This window comes from Calliphora vicina, chromosome 4 (assembly GCF_958450345.1).
Source record: "Calliphora vicina chromosome 4, idCalVici1.1, whole genome shotgun sequence".
Classification (NCBI taxonomy): domain Eukaryota; kingdom Metazoa; phylum Arthropoda; class Insecta; order Diptera; family Calliphoridae; genus Calliphora; species Calliphora vicina.
The window spans coordinates 42,349,054-42,364,339 of NC_088783.1; the positions used below are offsets into that span (position 1 = coordinate 42,349,054).

The 15,286-nt window shown below is 31.7% G+C and overlaps 1 protein-coding gene across 1 annotated transcript in view; it reads left to right on the forward strand.

Moving 5' to 3' along the window:
- The first annotated feature begins 3,851 nt into the window (after positions 1–3,851).
- LOC135958370 (glutaredoxin domain-containing cysteine-rich protein CG12206-like) overlaps positions 3,852–15,286 on the forward strand; it is an 89,625-nt gene continuing 78,190 nt past the window's right edge. The window contains exon 1 of the mRNA XM_065509275.1: positions 3,852–6,455. Coding sequence (XP_065365347.1) covers positions 3,852–6,455 — 2,604 coding nt within the window. The remainder of the gene's footprint in view (positions 6,456–15,286) is intronic.

Here is a 15,286-nt window from a genome sequence, read left to right on the forward strand (position 1 = left end):
AGTGTTGATAATGATCCTAATGATGATTCAATTCGTCATCGTGCTCAACAATTAAACTTGTGTCCATCCACTTTATGGAAAATTTTGCGTAAGAATCTTGGTTTGCGTGCTTACAAAATTCAACTCATAGAAGAATTGAAGCCTCACGATCATCGATGATCATACACTGATAAATTTGTTCAGTGATCAAGCACACTTTTGGTTAAATGACTATGTCAATAAACAGAATTGCTGCATTTGGAGCGAAGATAATCCTAATGCCATTGTCGAAACACCATTAAAAACTCACTGTTTGGGGGGATTTATGGGCCGGTGGAATCACATGCTTACTAACATTTTTGTATCTCATTTGTAAGGCATTAGTATTGTAGACATTTGGTTTCAGCAGCATGGAACCACATGTCACACAACGAGCAATACAATCATTTTACTGAGAGGAACATTTGGCAAACGAATATTTTCAAGAAATGGACCTCTTAACTGGCCAACTCGATCATGTGATTTGACGCCATTAGATGACTGTCTCTGGGGATATGTAAAATTCCAGGTCTATGCAGATAAACCATAAACAATATATCACTTGGTAGCGAATCTATGAGGTCTTATTACTGAAATACAGCCTGATTTACTGCAAATGGAGTGTGAAATTTTAACCTCCAGGATACGCCATGTACATGCTAGCCGCGGGGACCACATGCACATAATCATATTTAAACATTAATGGCATTAATTTATCTAATTATCAAAGTCAATTGAAGGATATTAAGAAGACTTTTCTCTGTTTTATTTAAATTTAAAGTTCTCTTTCTCTATAAAAACCCTTTATTTATGTAATTTAGCAAATGATTATAAATTATTGTCTAACTTTCGGAACTACTTAAAGCTCTTGATGAGCTGCGCTACAACTAGTTCTTTGAAGTTTAAACTTTCATATTTTTAACTAGTTTCGAAGAAGTCTAAAAAACTTTTTTAAAATTATAATACTTTACGCAGAAGAGTTTTAGGATAGTTGTAATGTTAGCTCCAAAAATATCATTAAATCATTTGGTTCCGATAATACTCGTTCTAGAACCAATTATATGAGAACATATTCTCAGCATTTTTCTACAGAAAAACATTTGTACACCATAAGGAAACTTTATTTCAATTATTTTATACTAATTTTAAAATTGGGAACCTTTTCAAATTTTTAGCTTTTATTTTGAAACATTTGCACAATTTAAATTTCTTCAAGGTATTGGTCATTTCAAATCTTTCTGACAACATATGAGGCCAAGTACGAATCAAGCCAATTTCTGTTCTGAAGTGGAACGTAGCCCAGAGAGAGTGTTCTGCATCGATTGAAACAAATAGTAGTCAGATGGTGCTCGGTCTGGACTATAAAGCGGGTTAGGCAAAACTTCCTAACCCCATAAATACTTTTTAAGAGGTATTGCAACATATGGCCGAGCGTTGTCATGATGGAATATTATGGATTCATGTCTGGCCGCATATTCTGGGCATTTTCGGCCAATGGTCCCTTTAAACGAATCAGTTGCTTTCGGTACAGATTCTCTGTGATGGTGTGATCAGATTTCAACAGCTCATAATAGATAGGGCCCTTTTGCTCCCACCAAATACAGAGCATTACCTTAGCGCCATAAATATTTTGCTTTGGTGTTTATTCGGCTGGTTGGCCGGGCTTCACGTACGATCTCTTACGCTTCGGGTTATCGTAATGGATTAATTTTTCATCACAGTAATGATTCGGTGCAAAAGTGATTTTCTTTTATAGCGTTCAAGCATCATTTCGGACATGCAAAATCGTCTTTTAAAGTTTCTCTAATTCAATTCGTATTTCCCTGCTTTTAGATGAATCCTGCTGCTTGAGAAGTTTTTGAGATTACTGTTTGAGAAGCTTCTAATGATTTTGCAAGCTCTTGTTGAGTTTTACAACAATCTTCAAGGAGTAATGCTTCTAATTCTTGGTCTTCAAACTTTTTTGGCTAGCCTGGGCGATCTTTGACTTCAGTGTCAAAATCACTACTTCTGAACCGCACAAACCATCGTTCGCAAGTTGAAACCGATGAAACACTTTCACTATAAGCTTTGGTGAGCAATCTGTGTGCTTCAGCTACACTATTTTTCAAATTAAAGAAGTAAAGCAAAACTTCCCGCATATAACGCTTTGTTGGTACAAAATTCGACATTTTCGAAGCAAGCATAAACATTGTTGTTTTCACTATAATTTTCAATAACTTAGTGAGAATAAATGACAGATATGTACCCTTCAAAATCACATATAAGTTATTAAAAACAAAAACCACATTCAAAAGATACGCGATCTATTGTAAATCCCGAATTTCAAGTCACATATCACTTTACTTGTCCAATTCATGTCAAAGGTTGACTATTTTATCAATGAATTTTAAACAAATATTGTAAAAAATATGAGGAATAAATTGTTATTAATTTTTAAGACGAGTATCGTAATATCCAAAACAGAACGAATGGTACAAAGTGTATCAATTTACTCTAAAAGTTGTAAATTTATCTTCTAGACATCGCCATGTTAAAGTGCCAGGTCCCCTTCATATAAAGTCTTAGAACTTGAACCCGTGTGGAAAGTTTTCTATATAAAAATGTATTTAAATGGTTCACAAATGGTCCATTTTTACATCCAGCAAAACTAGTTCAGAATATTATTAATCAATAAATAATCAATTTAACCCAGTAATGCCAGGAGATTTTTTAGAAATCGCTACGCTTATGAAAAATTTCCCTCTTTTTCCCTACACCCATTTTTTATTTTCCCTACACTACTTTTTTCAAGTTTGAACAGCTTAGTTGTGTTCAGCAAAAACGGCTTAAGCGGATTTCGAAATTGACCCCATCATTGTTATTTGCCGGGACTTGTTTGTCAAAAAATGAATACATTGTTTTGTGCATTTTTACTTAGATTTAATTTACCGCAATTTAATATTTTGCCACAAGTCTTGAATCTGCATTTAAAGTCGTCATCTTTGCCCGGCTCCAGCCGTCCCATTAGTTTCTCGTCTCTCAACCAACTTGAACTGTATTTCTTTGCTTTGTTTTCATCATTATCAGAAGACGAATCGGACAAATTATTAAAGATTATACTTACTTCATATTACTTATGCCATATATAAACTAATGACACACTTAAACAAATTTTATACTTTTTAATGTTATAATTGGAAAATATATGTATAGTTTTGAAATTGCCATTGCAAAAAATCCCTACAATTCGACAAAAGTAAGACATCATTCCCTTTTTTTCCCTACATGGAAAAAAAATCCCTACAAAAAGAGAAACTTCCCTACACTTGGTATCACTGATTTAACCTAACAAGTGTTTTGTAAGAGCAAAAAGCATCAAATAACATAAAACTTCAAATAAATAAAAGAATTCAAAACTCTTTTAGTTTGTGTTTACGTATTTTTCCTCAAATATTTGTCATATGTGACCCTACCTTTGCAATGTTAATTCCAAAGTTTCTTTATGTTTTCCCCTATAATAATCTAAGTTCATTGAAATCATTTTAATTTTAGAATTACTTCTTATTCTTTTTAATTTCAGTGACGCTGCTATCTCATCAAAACTTCGGAAGACGTCAAATCATATGTTTAACATATTAAAACCAAATATTTAAATAAATTTAAATTAAGACCAAAGAATCAATTAAACAAAAAAAAAACATTAAAGTCATTAAAAACAACAATAGAACAAAAATATGCTTGAAATTTACAAACTAGTATAACCACAGTCTCCCCATAAACAAATATTTAAATTTCGAAAGAAAAAAAAAACAATCTAATTATACACCAGAACAATAGATATAAATAACAAAATGGCCACCAAAACTGTAATAAATTGCATGGAACATTCTATAACACAACCCAATCAAGGAATCTCAATAATAATTGACCAACATACGGATGATCAACAAGTTTACAATGCATCCTCAAATTCTAATATTATAAAAATACAACATTCTAATGAACAAAGTTTGCAACAACAACAACTACCACAACAACACCAACAATATTTCACATTGAATAATAGGAATAATAAAAATAACAAAACGTTAATTGATATTAACCGTAACGATGATGATCTTCATTATGATCCTCATAGAGTTGTGGCAGCTAAAAATGAGCATGTTTTACAAATAAATTGTTCATCATCTACTTCCAATGATATTTCCAGGGAAATAAAAGAAAAGTTAGAGAATACACAAACAGAAGCGATACAACTGGAATATAACGGCGTTTTAACAGAGAGGGGAAATGATCGTAATGACGATCATCATAATGAAGTTCAGTGTAATGGAGAGAAGAAATTCAATTTAGCAAAAAACGACGACGGCCACATCAATGAAGAAGCACAAGAAATTTTAACCAAATACTCCACTCCACAGAGAGTAGAGGAAGATGAAGAAGAAAGTGGCCAAACAGCTAGTCAGCAACAAAAAGCACAACAACAGGTTCACCACAATGGTAATGGTAACAGTAAACATAGAGAAAATGGTCAAAACTCTACAACTAACCAGCTAAAACTTCAACTCACAACTTCTACTACTACGGCTGATCGTAATAATGATGAAGAGCACAAAGATGATAATGAAAAACAACCAAATAACGATGATCATGATCATGATGATGATGATCATACTAAAACTCAAGATCATTATGAAGTGACTAATAGAGAAGATGATAATGATGATGATGATGATAATAGCAGTAGTAGCAGTGGTGGTATTGGTAGTGGTTGTGCTATTAGTAGTAGTGGTGCTGTTGGTCTGGTTCAGAGAGAAGTTGTAGATTTTAGTCATGGTAAACGATCATTGAATGAAGAAAACTCTAACAGTCTTTTAACGAAAGCGGATGCATCAACTTGTACTAAGTCAACAACTCTGCTGACCATAAACGCTCACAAAGTGGCAACACAAAAAAACGATTTGAATAATTTTGAAAATTTGACAAACGATAAAAAAATCAATCACGTGGTCAAAATACAAATCAAACCAAATAATAATAATAATAATAGTGATTGTAATACATTGACGGAAAAACAAATAACGGTAGTGAAAATAGAAAATTTACAAGAATTTGAAAACGAAACAACCAAACTAAACAACAACAACCACAAAGAAAACTTAGCAAGTGAAAATATTGAAAACAAAGAAAATCAAAAAGAAAACACACTTCACTCGCAGTCACAATTGAACGACGCAACAACAATGGTGCAAAAACCGTCGAATAATAGTGCCGCCACGGTAACGGTGGTTTCGACTAACAGTAACGCTCACGGTAACGGTAACGCGAATTTAAATACGGTCTCTCACACTTCCGGTGCGGTAACGGCGGCCTCGGGCACCACGGTCACCGAATTAAATGTCTCAAATCCCAACAATTATTTGTACTACATGATGTCCAGCGGCCAATTTTCACCCTGCGATACCTTGGATAGTGGTACCGGCAGTGATTTGGAAAGCAACGGCCAACAACAACAGTCTTCACCCAATCTACAAATAAAGAAATCATCCAACTCTTCTTCCTCATCCACCTCATCAAGCGTTTCCAACAACTCCTTAGCCCCCATGGAATTGCATTTGAAAACCACAAAAATACGTGTAAACAACTCCTCCAGCAGCAACTCTTTGGAAATGCAACAACGTCAGTGCTCTTTCACCGACAGCGAAGAAAGTGAGGCCTCCTCTTTAAGTTGTGACTCTTTGCACTCCAATGAGTTTCTGCGACAATCTTCCACTTCGCCCATACAATTGCAAAAAACCACAACTGCAAATGGCCAGTCCAAAAAAATACAATCCTTCTTACCCGATTCCCTGCTCAGGGAAATTAAAAATCTGAAATTCTCCACCAATGACTATGAGGCCGAGAATGAAGAGGAGGATGATATTTTACCCACACTCAAGTCGGAAATTAAAACGGATGTCTATGAACCCTTAAGCAATCAGGACTACATCAAGTCCCATGAATTCATACAGTCACGCAAAAATCTCAATAATCTACCCACTACCATGTCGTCCTCATTGAAGCGGGCCTCTTTACCCTCCAAAACATTCGTTTTGAATACAGAGGATGGCACTTTCATTGATACAAAAATGAATTCTATGCCACGCACTTATGAGGCCGACAAATACTATAATTTCCATGTCAATGAACATGATAATTTCCGGAGTTTTGGCAATAATGGTTCCATGACGGCGGCAACGGCTACGAACGGGGGCAATGGCATTGGTGAGTCTTTGAGTATTGCGGATTATGAGACAAAGAGTTTGCATGATGATGTGTTTGCTGGCTATAGAGATCTGCGCTGTGTTTCGAATACATCGACCATACGCTCGTCCAAGGGCACGGTACGTGGTGTCAAGAATCGTGTGCGCAATGGAATAGCCACATTCTTGCAATTGCAGCAACCAAATATTAAGGTAAGTGAGTATTGATTTATGTGCATAGTGATTTATGTGAAATTTAATGGAAATTGAAAATTTTCAAGAAAAATTTATTTTTTTTTTAAATTTTTATTAAAAAACTTTTTTTTTAATTTTTTTTACTAAAAATACTTTTCAAATTTTTTTATTTAAAAAACTTTCTTAACACTTTTTTTATTAAAAAACTTTTTTAAATATTTTTTCTTGGAAATATTCAAGATAACAATTTTTTTTTAAATAATTTTTTTATTTAAAAAACTTTTTTCAAAATTTTTTATTAAAAAAACATTTTTAAATGGTTAAACATTTTTTTCTCTAAAAAATTTTTTCAAATTTTTTTTATAATTTTATGTGAAATTTAACGGAAATTGAAAATGTTCAAGAAAAAATTTTTTTTTTTAAATATTTTTATTAAAAAACTTTTTTTAAAATTTTTTTTACTAAAAATACTTTTAAAATTTTTTTATTTAAAAAATTTCTTAACATTTTTTTTATTAAAAAAACTTTTTTAAAATATTTTTTCTTGGAAATATTCAAGATAACAATTTTTTTTTAAATAATTTTTTTATTTAAAAAACTTTTTCAAAATTTTTTATTAAAAAAACATTTTTAAAATGGTTAAACTTTTTTTTCTCCAAAAACTTTTTTGAAATTTTTTTTATTAAAACAATTTTTTTTATAATTTTTTCCCAAAAATGTTTCTACTTCATATATTTTCCATCATAATATTAGCTTTGTTTGATAGTATTAATTCATAATTAAATTTGAATGAATGCATTCATCCCGAATTAATGTATGTACTTAGTACCTGAAACGTATTGAATTCATTCCATTGAGAATTAATTCTTTATGGAATTAATTCCTTATTGAATCATTCAAGCTTTCTTCAATTCAGATCTATTGAATAAATAAATTGTTCTTCAATTCAAATCTTTCACAAATAGAATTAAGATATTTTGAAAATGATTAAAAACAAAAGCAAACTGAACCCAATAAGCACCAAAGTCCTGAAAATTCAAGCACTTGAACATTTTGCTGGAATTTGACTTGAAAAATATTTGAACAAAAAACATATGGCTTGAATTTCTGTTTCCTTTTAACTGGAGAATGTTATTGAAATAAAGTGTAATTGAACTGTAATTCAATGGCTTGCTTATAATTCAAGGCTTAAATTACACTTGCTTTCAACTTGAATTCCAGTAAAAATGCTTATTGGGAATGAAGAAAAAGTATTTTAACTCAATTTGGATTAGATTTGAATTAACAAAAATTTATTCATTCAAACGCTAAATGAATTCTGTTATGAATTAATTCTATTATGAATTGATTAAATAATGAATGAATTCTATTCAAAGAAAGCATTTGAATTTGTTGTTGGCAATTGATTTATGTAATTAATTGTTGATTCTGAAATAAGATTTTAGTGAATTAAGCTCAAATTGAATTAATTAATTTGATACTCGGGTTCCGTAACGAAAAACTATAATACATTTTTAAAATTTTGTCAAGTTTTTGTAGTAAATTCAATGAAAATTTGTAATAATTCGTAATAATTATTGAACAGACCAATTTTCTTACTGAATTATTATTTTAATTGTAAAATTTGGACACTTGCAATACTCAGTAGTATTCATTAGAAAATAATCTGAGGCCCTGATTCAGAAACACGACTGGAAAACAATTTTCAAATGTTTATAAGAAAATCACTCAGTTTTCAAATAATTGTTGAGTGTTTTTCATAAAAAAATTTTGAAAATTATTTTCAAGTCATGTTTCGGTATCAAGCTCTGAATAATTTTGAAACCATACACAGAGAAAACTGATTCGTGATAGCAACCGAATTTGTTGCCAATCGAATGATTCGGTTGCACACATAGAATTTTTCGGTTCTATCAACAGAAAATCAGTTGATAAAGAAGAATTTCGGTTGAAGCAACCAATCTTTTGTTACCCCTTCTAATATTTTGTAGCCACAACTGTAAAATTCGGTTACTAAGATAAAATCATTCGATTGGCAACAAATTCGGTTGCTATCACGAATCTGTTTTCTCTGTGTAGAGAAACATAGAGCGGAAACTAGAAAAAAACACAAATAAAAAAATTACTCAAAATAATCACACATACGAGTGTTGTTTTTGTTTTCACATATTTTTATCTACTAATACATTCTCACCACTTAGGTTTCTGACAACTGAGTTAGGTCTTTGACAGGAAAGTTTCCGCTCTATGTCTATTCTCTATGGTTGAAACTATCGGCGGACCCAACCGAGATAGGCTGTGAAAGAATGTAAAGGGTATACATCTTTATTAAAAGTCTAATTAATGAACTACATATAACCATAGTAGACTCGGAAAAGCTCTGCATTTCATATGATTTTTATTAATATTTTCCTTAAACACTAGGAAGGTAATATATTAATGTTTTTATAACTTTTTTATTGTAACCATTATAAACAATACATAACTTGTTTTGAAAGTCCCATTAAATTTGACCCTGTCTCATAAGGAACTTTTAAAAAAAAACAGAATTTTATCACTTTACTTAAACAATATGTTTTTTTTGATTTGCTAAGTAAATGTCAAATTTACTTACAAATCTGTACTGACATGTTGTCAACAATCATTACATAGATTTTATGACAAATAATAAAACTGTGTCAAAATTATTAATAACAAATATGTATGTGGTGAGAGAGACAGGCAGACTAACAGACTCTGGCAGTTTAGCAGTTTAGCATAACAATGGCAAAAATTTACGATCAAATATAAAATTGCTGTAAAGTGTTTTAACCTCGAAATAAAAAAAACATACATATACTCATAAACAAAATAAAATAAAAACAAATGTTTCAATTCATTAAAAGTGTATGAAAAATATATAGCATGAGGTTTAAATAAACGATTAGTGAAATATTGAAAACCATAAAGTAAACAAAGTATTTTTTGAATTTACTTTGGTTTCTTGCTATTTTTTATTTTTTGAATACATACAATTCTTACAAACTCTTTATTCAGTTACTCTAAAATTTGTAATACAGTGAGTTCAAATAAAGAACAATTTTGATATGTCTTGGTTCTAAACTGTAGTCTAATCGATCAGTTTTTTTAGGATTAACCTTGGGTTCCTTCCCAATAGGCTCTAACGTGCCTTCAACAGACAGATGGTCGGACATAGCAAGATCAAGATCCAGAATTTATATACTTTTCTTGCTCTGCGACCAATATAATATAAACGGAATGACAAAATCAAAAAAAAAAAATATTTTAAATTTGGAAAAAGGAAGTCTTGATTTGTTTCCCTTACATTGAAAAATATGTAACTAAGAGGGCGGGTCAATAAGTCCGCTACTTTTTCCGACACTTAACTGAAAGGGCAACACTGCTCTTTTCAACAGTCATCTGTCAGTTGACTCCTGTCAAAATTTGAACAACCTCGTGACTTGAAGAGAAATATGAAAAATGTGAATTTCGTCTGCCCAAAAACAGAACTGAAATAAAGGAACTCTGCACCATCAATTTCAATGGTGAAAAGTAGTTTATTGAAATTCGATGTGGCTTATTAATTGAAGAATGTGCCGAACGTTCTGGAAGCCCAATTTAGGTCTCTACACCCAAAACAATTGAACAAAATGACGATATGGTGCTGGCCAGTCGGAGATTGAAAGTGCGAGAGATTGTGCCGAATGTTCTGGAATCCCAATTGAGGTCTTTACACCCAAAACAATTGAAAAAAAATCCCTATAGGGTTTTGGCCTATCGGAGATTGAAAGTGCATCTCACATAGCTCAGTGGTTTAAATTTTGAATGATAACTTGGGTAGAAGAAAGCTTTCTGTCGCATTTACTCACAATAGAATACACACATGTGCAGTTTCCATGGCAAAAATCTATGAATTAGTCTACGATATGCTCCCCTTTCCGCCCTATTCTCCGGATTTAGCACCGAGTGACTATTTATTGTTTCCAAACCTGAAGAAATGTCTCTGCTGAAAGAGATTTGACTCCAACGATGAAATCATTTCAAATATACATAGATCGGAAAAACGTCTTGGTTTTGGCGATGCTGAGCTTTTATTGAATGCCGCACAGTGGTATAGAAAAAAAATAGAGGGAAATAAATCTGTAACTTCTAAACCCAAAGCCCGATTTGAATGAAATCTGACATACGCAAATAGGAAATGTTGTCAAGTTTATTACCTCATGAGCCCATCTGGGACGCGGCCAGGGGTCCCCAAAGTTGGACTCATTGGGTACGTTACATTTTTAAAACGATCATATTTCTTCGTTTGAATTCCGATTTACATTTACAAATTACATACACATAAATAATCTCCTCGTCGAGCACTATAAAAACAAATGGGATTCATATTGCCTGTCTATTTATGGTATCGAATGCTTTTTCGAACTCCACAAAAGCTTAGAATAACGGGGAGTTGTATTCTGCGGACTGTTCGATTATTTTGCGCAATGTATTGATTGGATCTACACATGATCGATTCGGTTTAAATCCACTCTGTTCATTCCGAAGAGATTTTTCAATGGTCGGCGGTATTCGGTCTAAGATGATCATTGTGCTAATCTTCTGGATGGTGTTCAACAGTTATGCCTCTCCAGTTTGTACTTTCGGTTAGGTCACCCTTTTTGGGTAGTGTTTTTATTACGCCTTCTTTCCATTCGTTAGGGAATCTGTATGATATCCACGCTTCTTTGACATTACTCGGATGGTATATTGTCGGGACCACCAGCTTCCTTTATTGTTCTTGAGCTTAGCAGCTGATCTTTTTACTTCTTCGATTGTCGGTGGAGTTTTGGAGATGTCTCTTCTTGGATTTCTTCTGATTTGTCGCTGAGAAGGTGGACTGTGTGAGTCTGTTGCCAGAGGTGGTGACTCGAAGAATTATTTTCATGGTCCAAGCTGATCTTCTATGTCGGTGAGCATGTTGCCATCTCTGGCCCTTATATTTGGTGTGGTCGCGAGTTTTGATCCGTTTAACTGTAGGTCTCTCGTGTATTGCCATGTGCAGCTGCATATTCAACCGAGCTAGCTATATTTTTCTTCACTTGTTTTTCGACGTTGTTGTAACGATGATGTGGAGTTCTGTTCTGCTGTGAGTAGTTCCATTTTAATGGCTTTTCTTTCTTGGACAAACAATAGTAATCTAATAAAACTCAACTAAATTTTGTGACTATGGGTTCATAATTAAAGGCTTATAAACATTTTAATTTTTATAGTAATGGCACGCAATTTTTTAGTTAAAGATAAGTTTAATGGTTTGTTGCTTATTCGCATATACCTGCGACTTAAATAAACCCCACCAGAAAAAGTCTTAGAAAGTATTTCTGAATTTAACATTTTTCGATCATAACTAATGGACCGATTTTTCTATAGAAGTGTCAAAAATGTAGACTTCTGAAAAATTTTTCGACTCGTGTACCGATTTTTGGGGGTTTCGGAAAGTTGATTTCAGCAGACAGACTGGCATCGTTTAATCGATTAAACCTTAAGAGATACAGAAATCATTCTTTGAGTTATAAGCGAACAAAATTCTAGAGAACTTTCAGAAGCCGATTAATTATTGTCCATCCGTTTGAGTGAAAATTAATTCGAATAAATTTCTTTTCAAGGAATTTTACCTCTTTTGGCATAAATTACAATAAATTTCTTTAATAATTTCCACATATAACTGATAGAATTATAAAGATTTTCCCAAATAGTAAATTACTCATCTATCCCCAGATATTTATGTAAATAAATAAAGCCCTGCTTTATGATTGATGGCTGTTAAAGATCGAATTCAAACAAATAAAATGATATTGTAATTTATGCTAAATTGATAATAAAACATTTTATTACCACACACTACAATGCAACGAAAACACGAACTAATAAGAAATTCCAAAAATGTTTTCAAGAAATAACACTTTTAAGCAGCAGCAAGCAGCCTGTTTAAAATTTTTAAATGAAAGTGAAATTTCTTTTCAAAACTACACAGACCTTTCCAAAATAAACTAATACAAAGGCAAAGATGAGGCATACAAATTTAAAGAAAAACAGTCAGGCAGACAAAGAAATATGAAGCAAACAAACATGTTAAATTTTAAACTTAATTAAATGCCAATCACATACGAACCAGAAACCCAGCACGAATTAACAAACCACTTGTAAACTGTAAAGTGGCTTCTTTCTCAAATTTATTTATTTATCTTTAACAAAACACACCCAAAACCATTCATTATTACATTTTGTTCATTAGGGAAAAAAGTCTCATCTTTAGTTTAATTATTTATTTATTATTTGCTGTAAAACACAATATTAAGTGTTTTTTCACTTTAAATAAATATTTATTATAGTTTAGGCGGTAGTAGTACGTACGTACGTGTTTAAATTTAGTTTCTGGTGTTTTTTTCTTCTTTATAAATTTTGTTTGTGGCATTATTTATTTATTGTAGAAAATGAAAGTACTTGCTTTTTGTTTTATTTATTTTCTGAATGGAATTTTGATTTCCGAAGTTCCCAAACATTACTTCATTTTTATTATTTCATAGCATATAGAGTGAGTTTATGCGTAATTTTTATTATATTTATGACTCGTCATTATTATTTTTTTTTACATTGTGGCCTATAGCAGAGATATTTCATGCAATTTTCATTTAAATTTGTTTGTATTGTTTTATTCAATACATATTGTTTGGTTTTATAAAACACCTTATTAATTTCCTTATGTCTTGAATTTATTTATTTTCAAATGCGAATTTTATATTGTGATTTATTTATATTCGTTAATACAAGCATGTGTCTGCATAATGAAGAATAGTTTTGAAAATAATTTGATAGTTTTTAAAAACCAGGAAATATTTATTTTTAAATAAACTTTAGGTTTTGTTTTTTAATGTTTTTGTTAGCTAAATTTAACTAAACGAATTATTCTAGTTTTACCTTCTGAAAGTATTAAAATAAAAATTTATTCCAAAGTCATTTTAATACAAAACCTTGTTCCATTAACTTTATTTTTATGCAGAATATGTGAATAACATATTAAAAATCCTGCTTGGAGTGTTTGAAATTATTACTTTATGCGGAACAAATAGTTTATTTAAATAAAGGCTGGACGAATTTTAGGTTATAAAGTCTGTCAAATAATAAAATGTCAAGTATTGAGTTGTCATCCATTGACATTTATTTAGTACAAACTTTGGAAATTTTAACCACTAAACGCCACACTCGTAAACAACATATTTATACCCTACACCACCAAAGTGGGGAGGGTATAATGCGTTTGTGCAGATGTTTGTAACGCCCAAAAATATTGGTCTAACACTTAGAATCACTTTCTGAGTCGATGTCTGTCCGTCCGTCTGGTCGGCTGGCTGGCTGGCTGTCCAAGTAGACGTTGTGCGCAGAGTACAGGTCGCATTTTTGAAGATATTTCGATCAAATTTGGTACATATTATTTTTTCGGCCCAGTGACCAAGCCTATTGAAACTGACTGAAATCGGTCCATTATTTCACCTAGCCCCCATACAAATGTCCTCTCGAAATTGGACTTTATCGGTCATACATGTTTAATTTATATATGTATCTCCACAAATTCCACTCCAAATAAGTTTCATATATACAAAATTCATGTCCCCAAATTTTGTTACGATCGGTCCATAATTAGTCATAGCTCCCATATAGATTCGCTTCCGAAAATCACTTAAACGTGCATAAATCTCCTAAAAATATAGGTATATACACAAAATTCAACAGAAATAACTTCCATTAAGACATAAATCACACGACCTAATTTCAAAGTGATGGGTCCATAATTGGTCATAGCTCCCATATAAGGCCCACTTCCGAAAATCACTCAAAAATATAAATTATTGAAATTTTAAAAGAAAAATTTTTTTGCTCTTTTTCTTAGTGTAGGGTATTATATGGTCGGGCTTGACCGACCATACTTTCTTACTTGTTTAATTGTGAAACAATTTACTATCAAAATAGTGAAAATTTCGCTATATACCTTTATTAAATTCTTCGGAGACTAATTTGGAGATCAGTGATTTTTGGTTTCAGCAAGATGGCTTTTAGCATATTATTGACCGCGAATATTTGTGTTTTGGTATCGTCGCACAGTGGCGCCCGTAGAACAAGTGTAGTTGCAAAAATCAAAAATTCCATGTCCCCCTAAAAAATATTAAATAAACCTATTGTACAGTAAATAGCCCCTCAGATATAGCCCCTTAATGTTGACTGATTTTCAGTTTTCAAAAAAACAGACAATTTTGAAGTAATTTGGTCCGCTTTCAGATACAATATGTCGAAAACTATGTAGCGGATCGTCATTATTTTTAATTCTATTGATATATATATTTATTAAGAATATAATAAACAAAAATTGTACTGTTTACTTTGTATTTGTCCAGGTTAATCGATATTTACCTACTATCCATTTTATCAATATTTCTCAAATTTGAAGGAAAATAAAAAACTATCAATTTCTATATTTGCCATATTTTCAAAATAAGTTCTTTGATTAATGAAAAAAATTTCCAGCTGCCCGTCCTTGCCCCATTTTTTGCTAGAGGTAAAATTTTGAAAAAAAGATGGTTTCAAAACTGACATATAACCGTGAAAAACCAACAAAATTTTTTTTTTCCAAAAAATTTTTTTTTTTAATATTTTCTGGATTAATTTTAAATCATAAAAGCCTTTAAAAAGAAACATAAAAAATCCAAATTTTTAAAAAATATTTTATTTTACATAAAATTTCAACTTTGCTAACCCATAAGTAGGCACCTGAAAGGCGTAGAACCACATTCAAACACTTATTTCATAGGCTGATC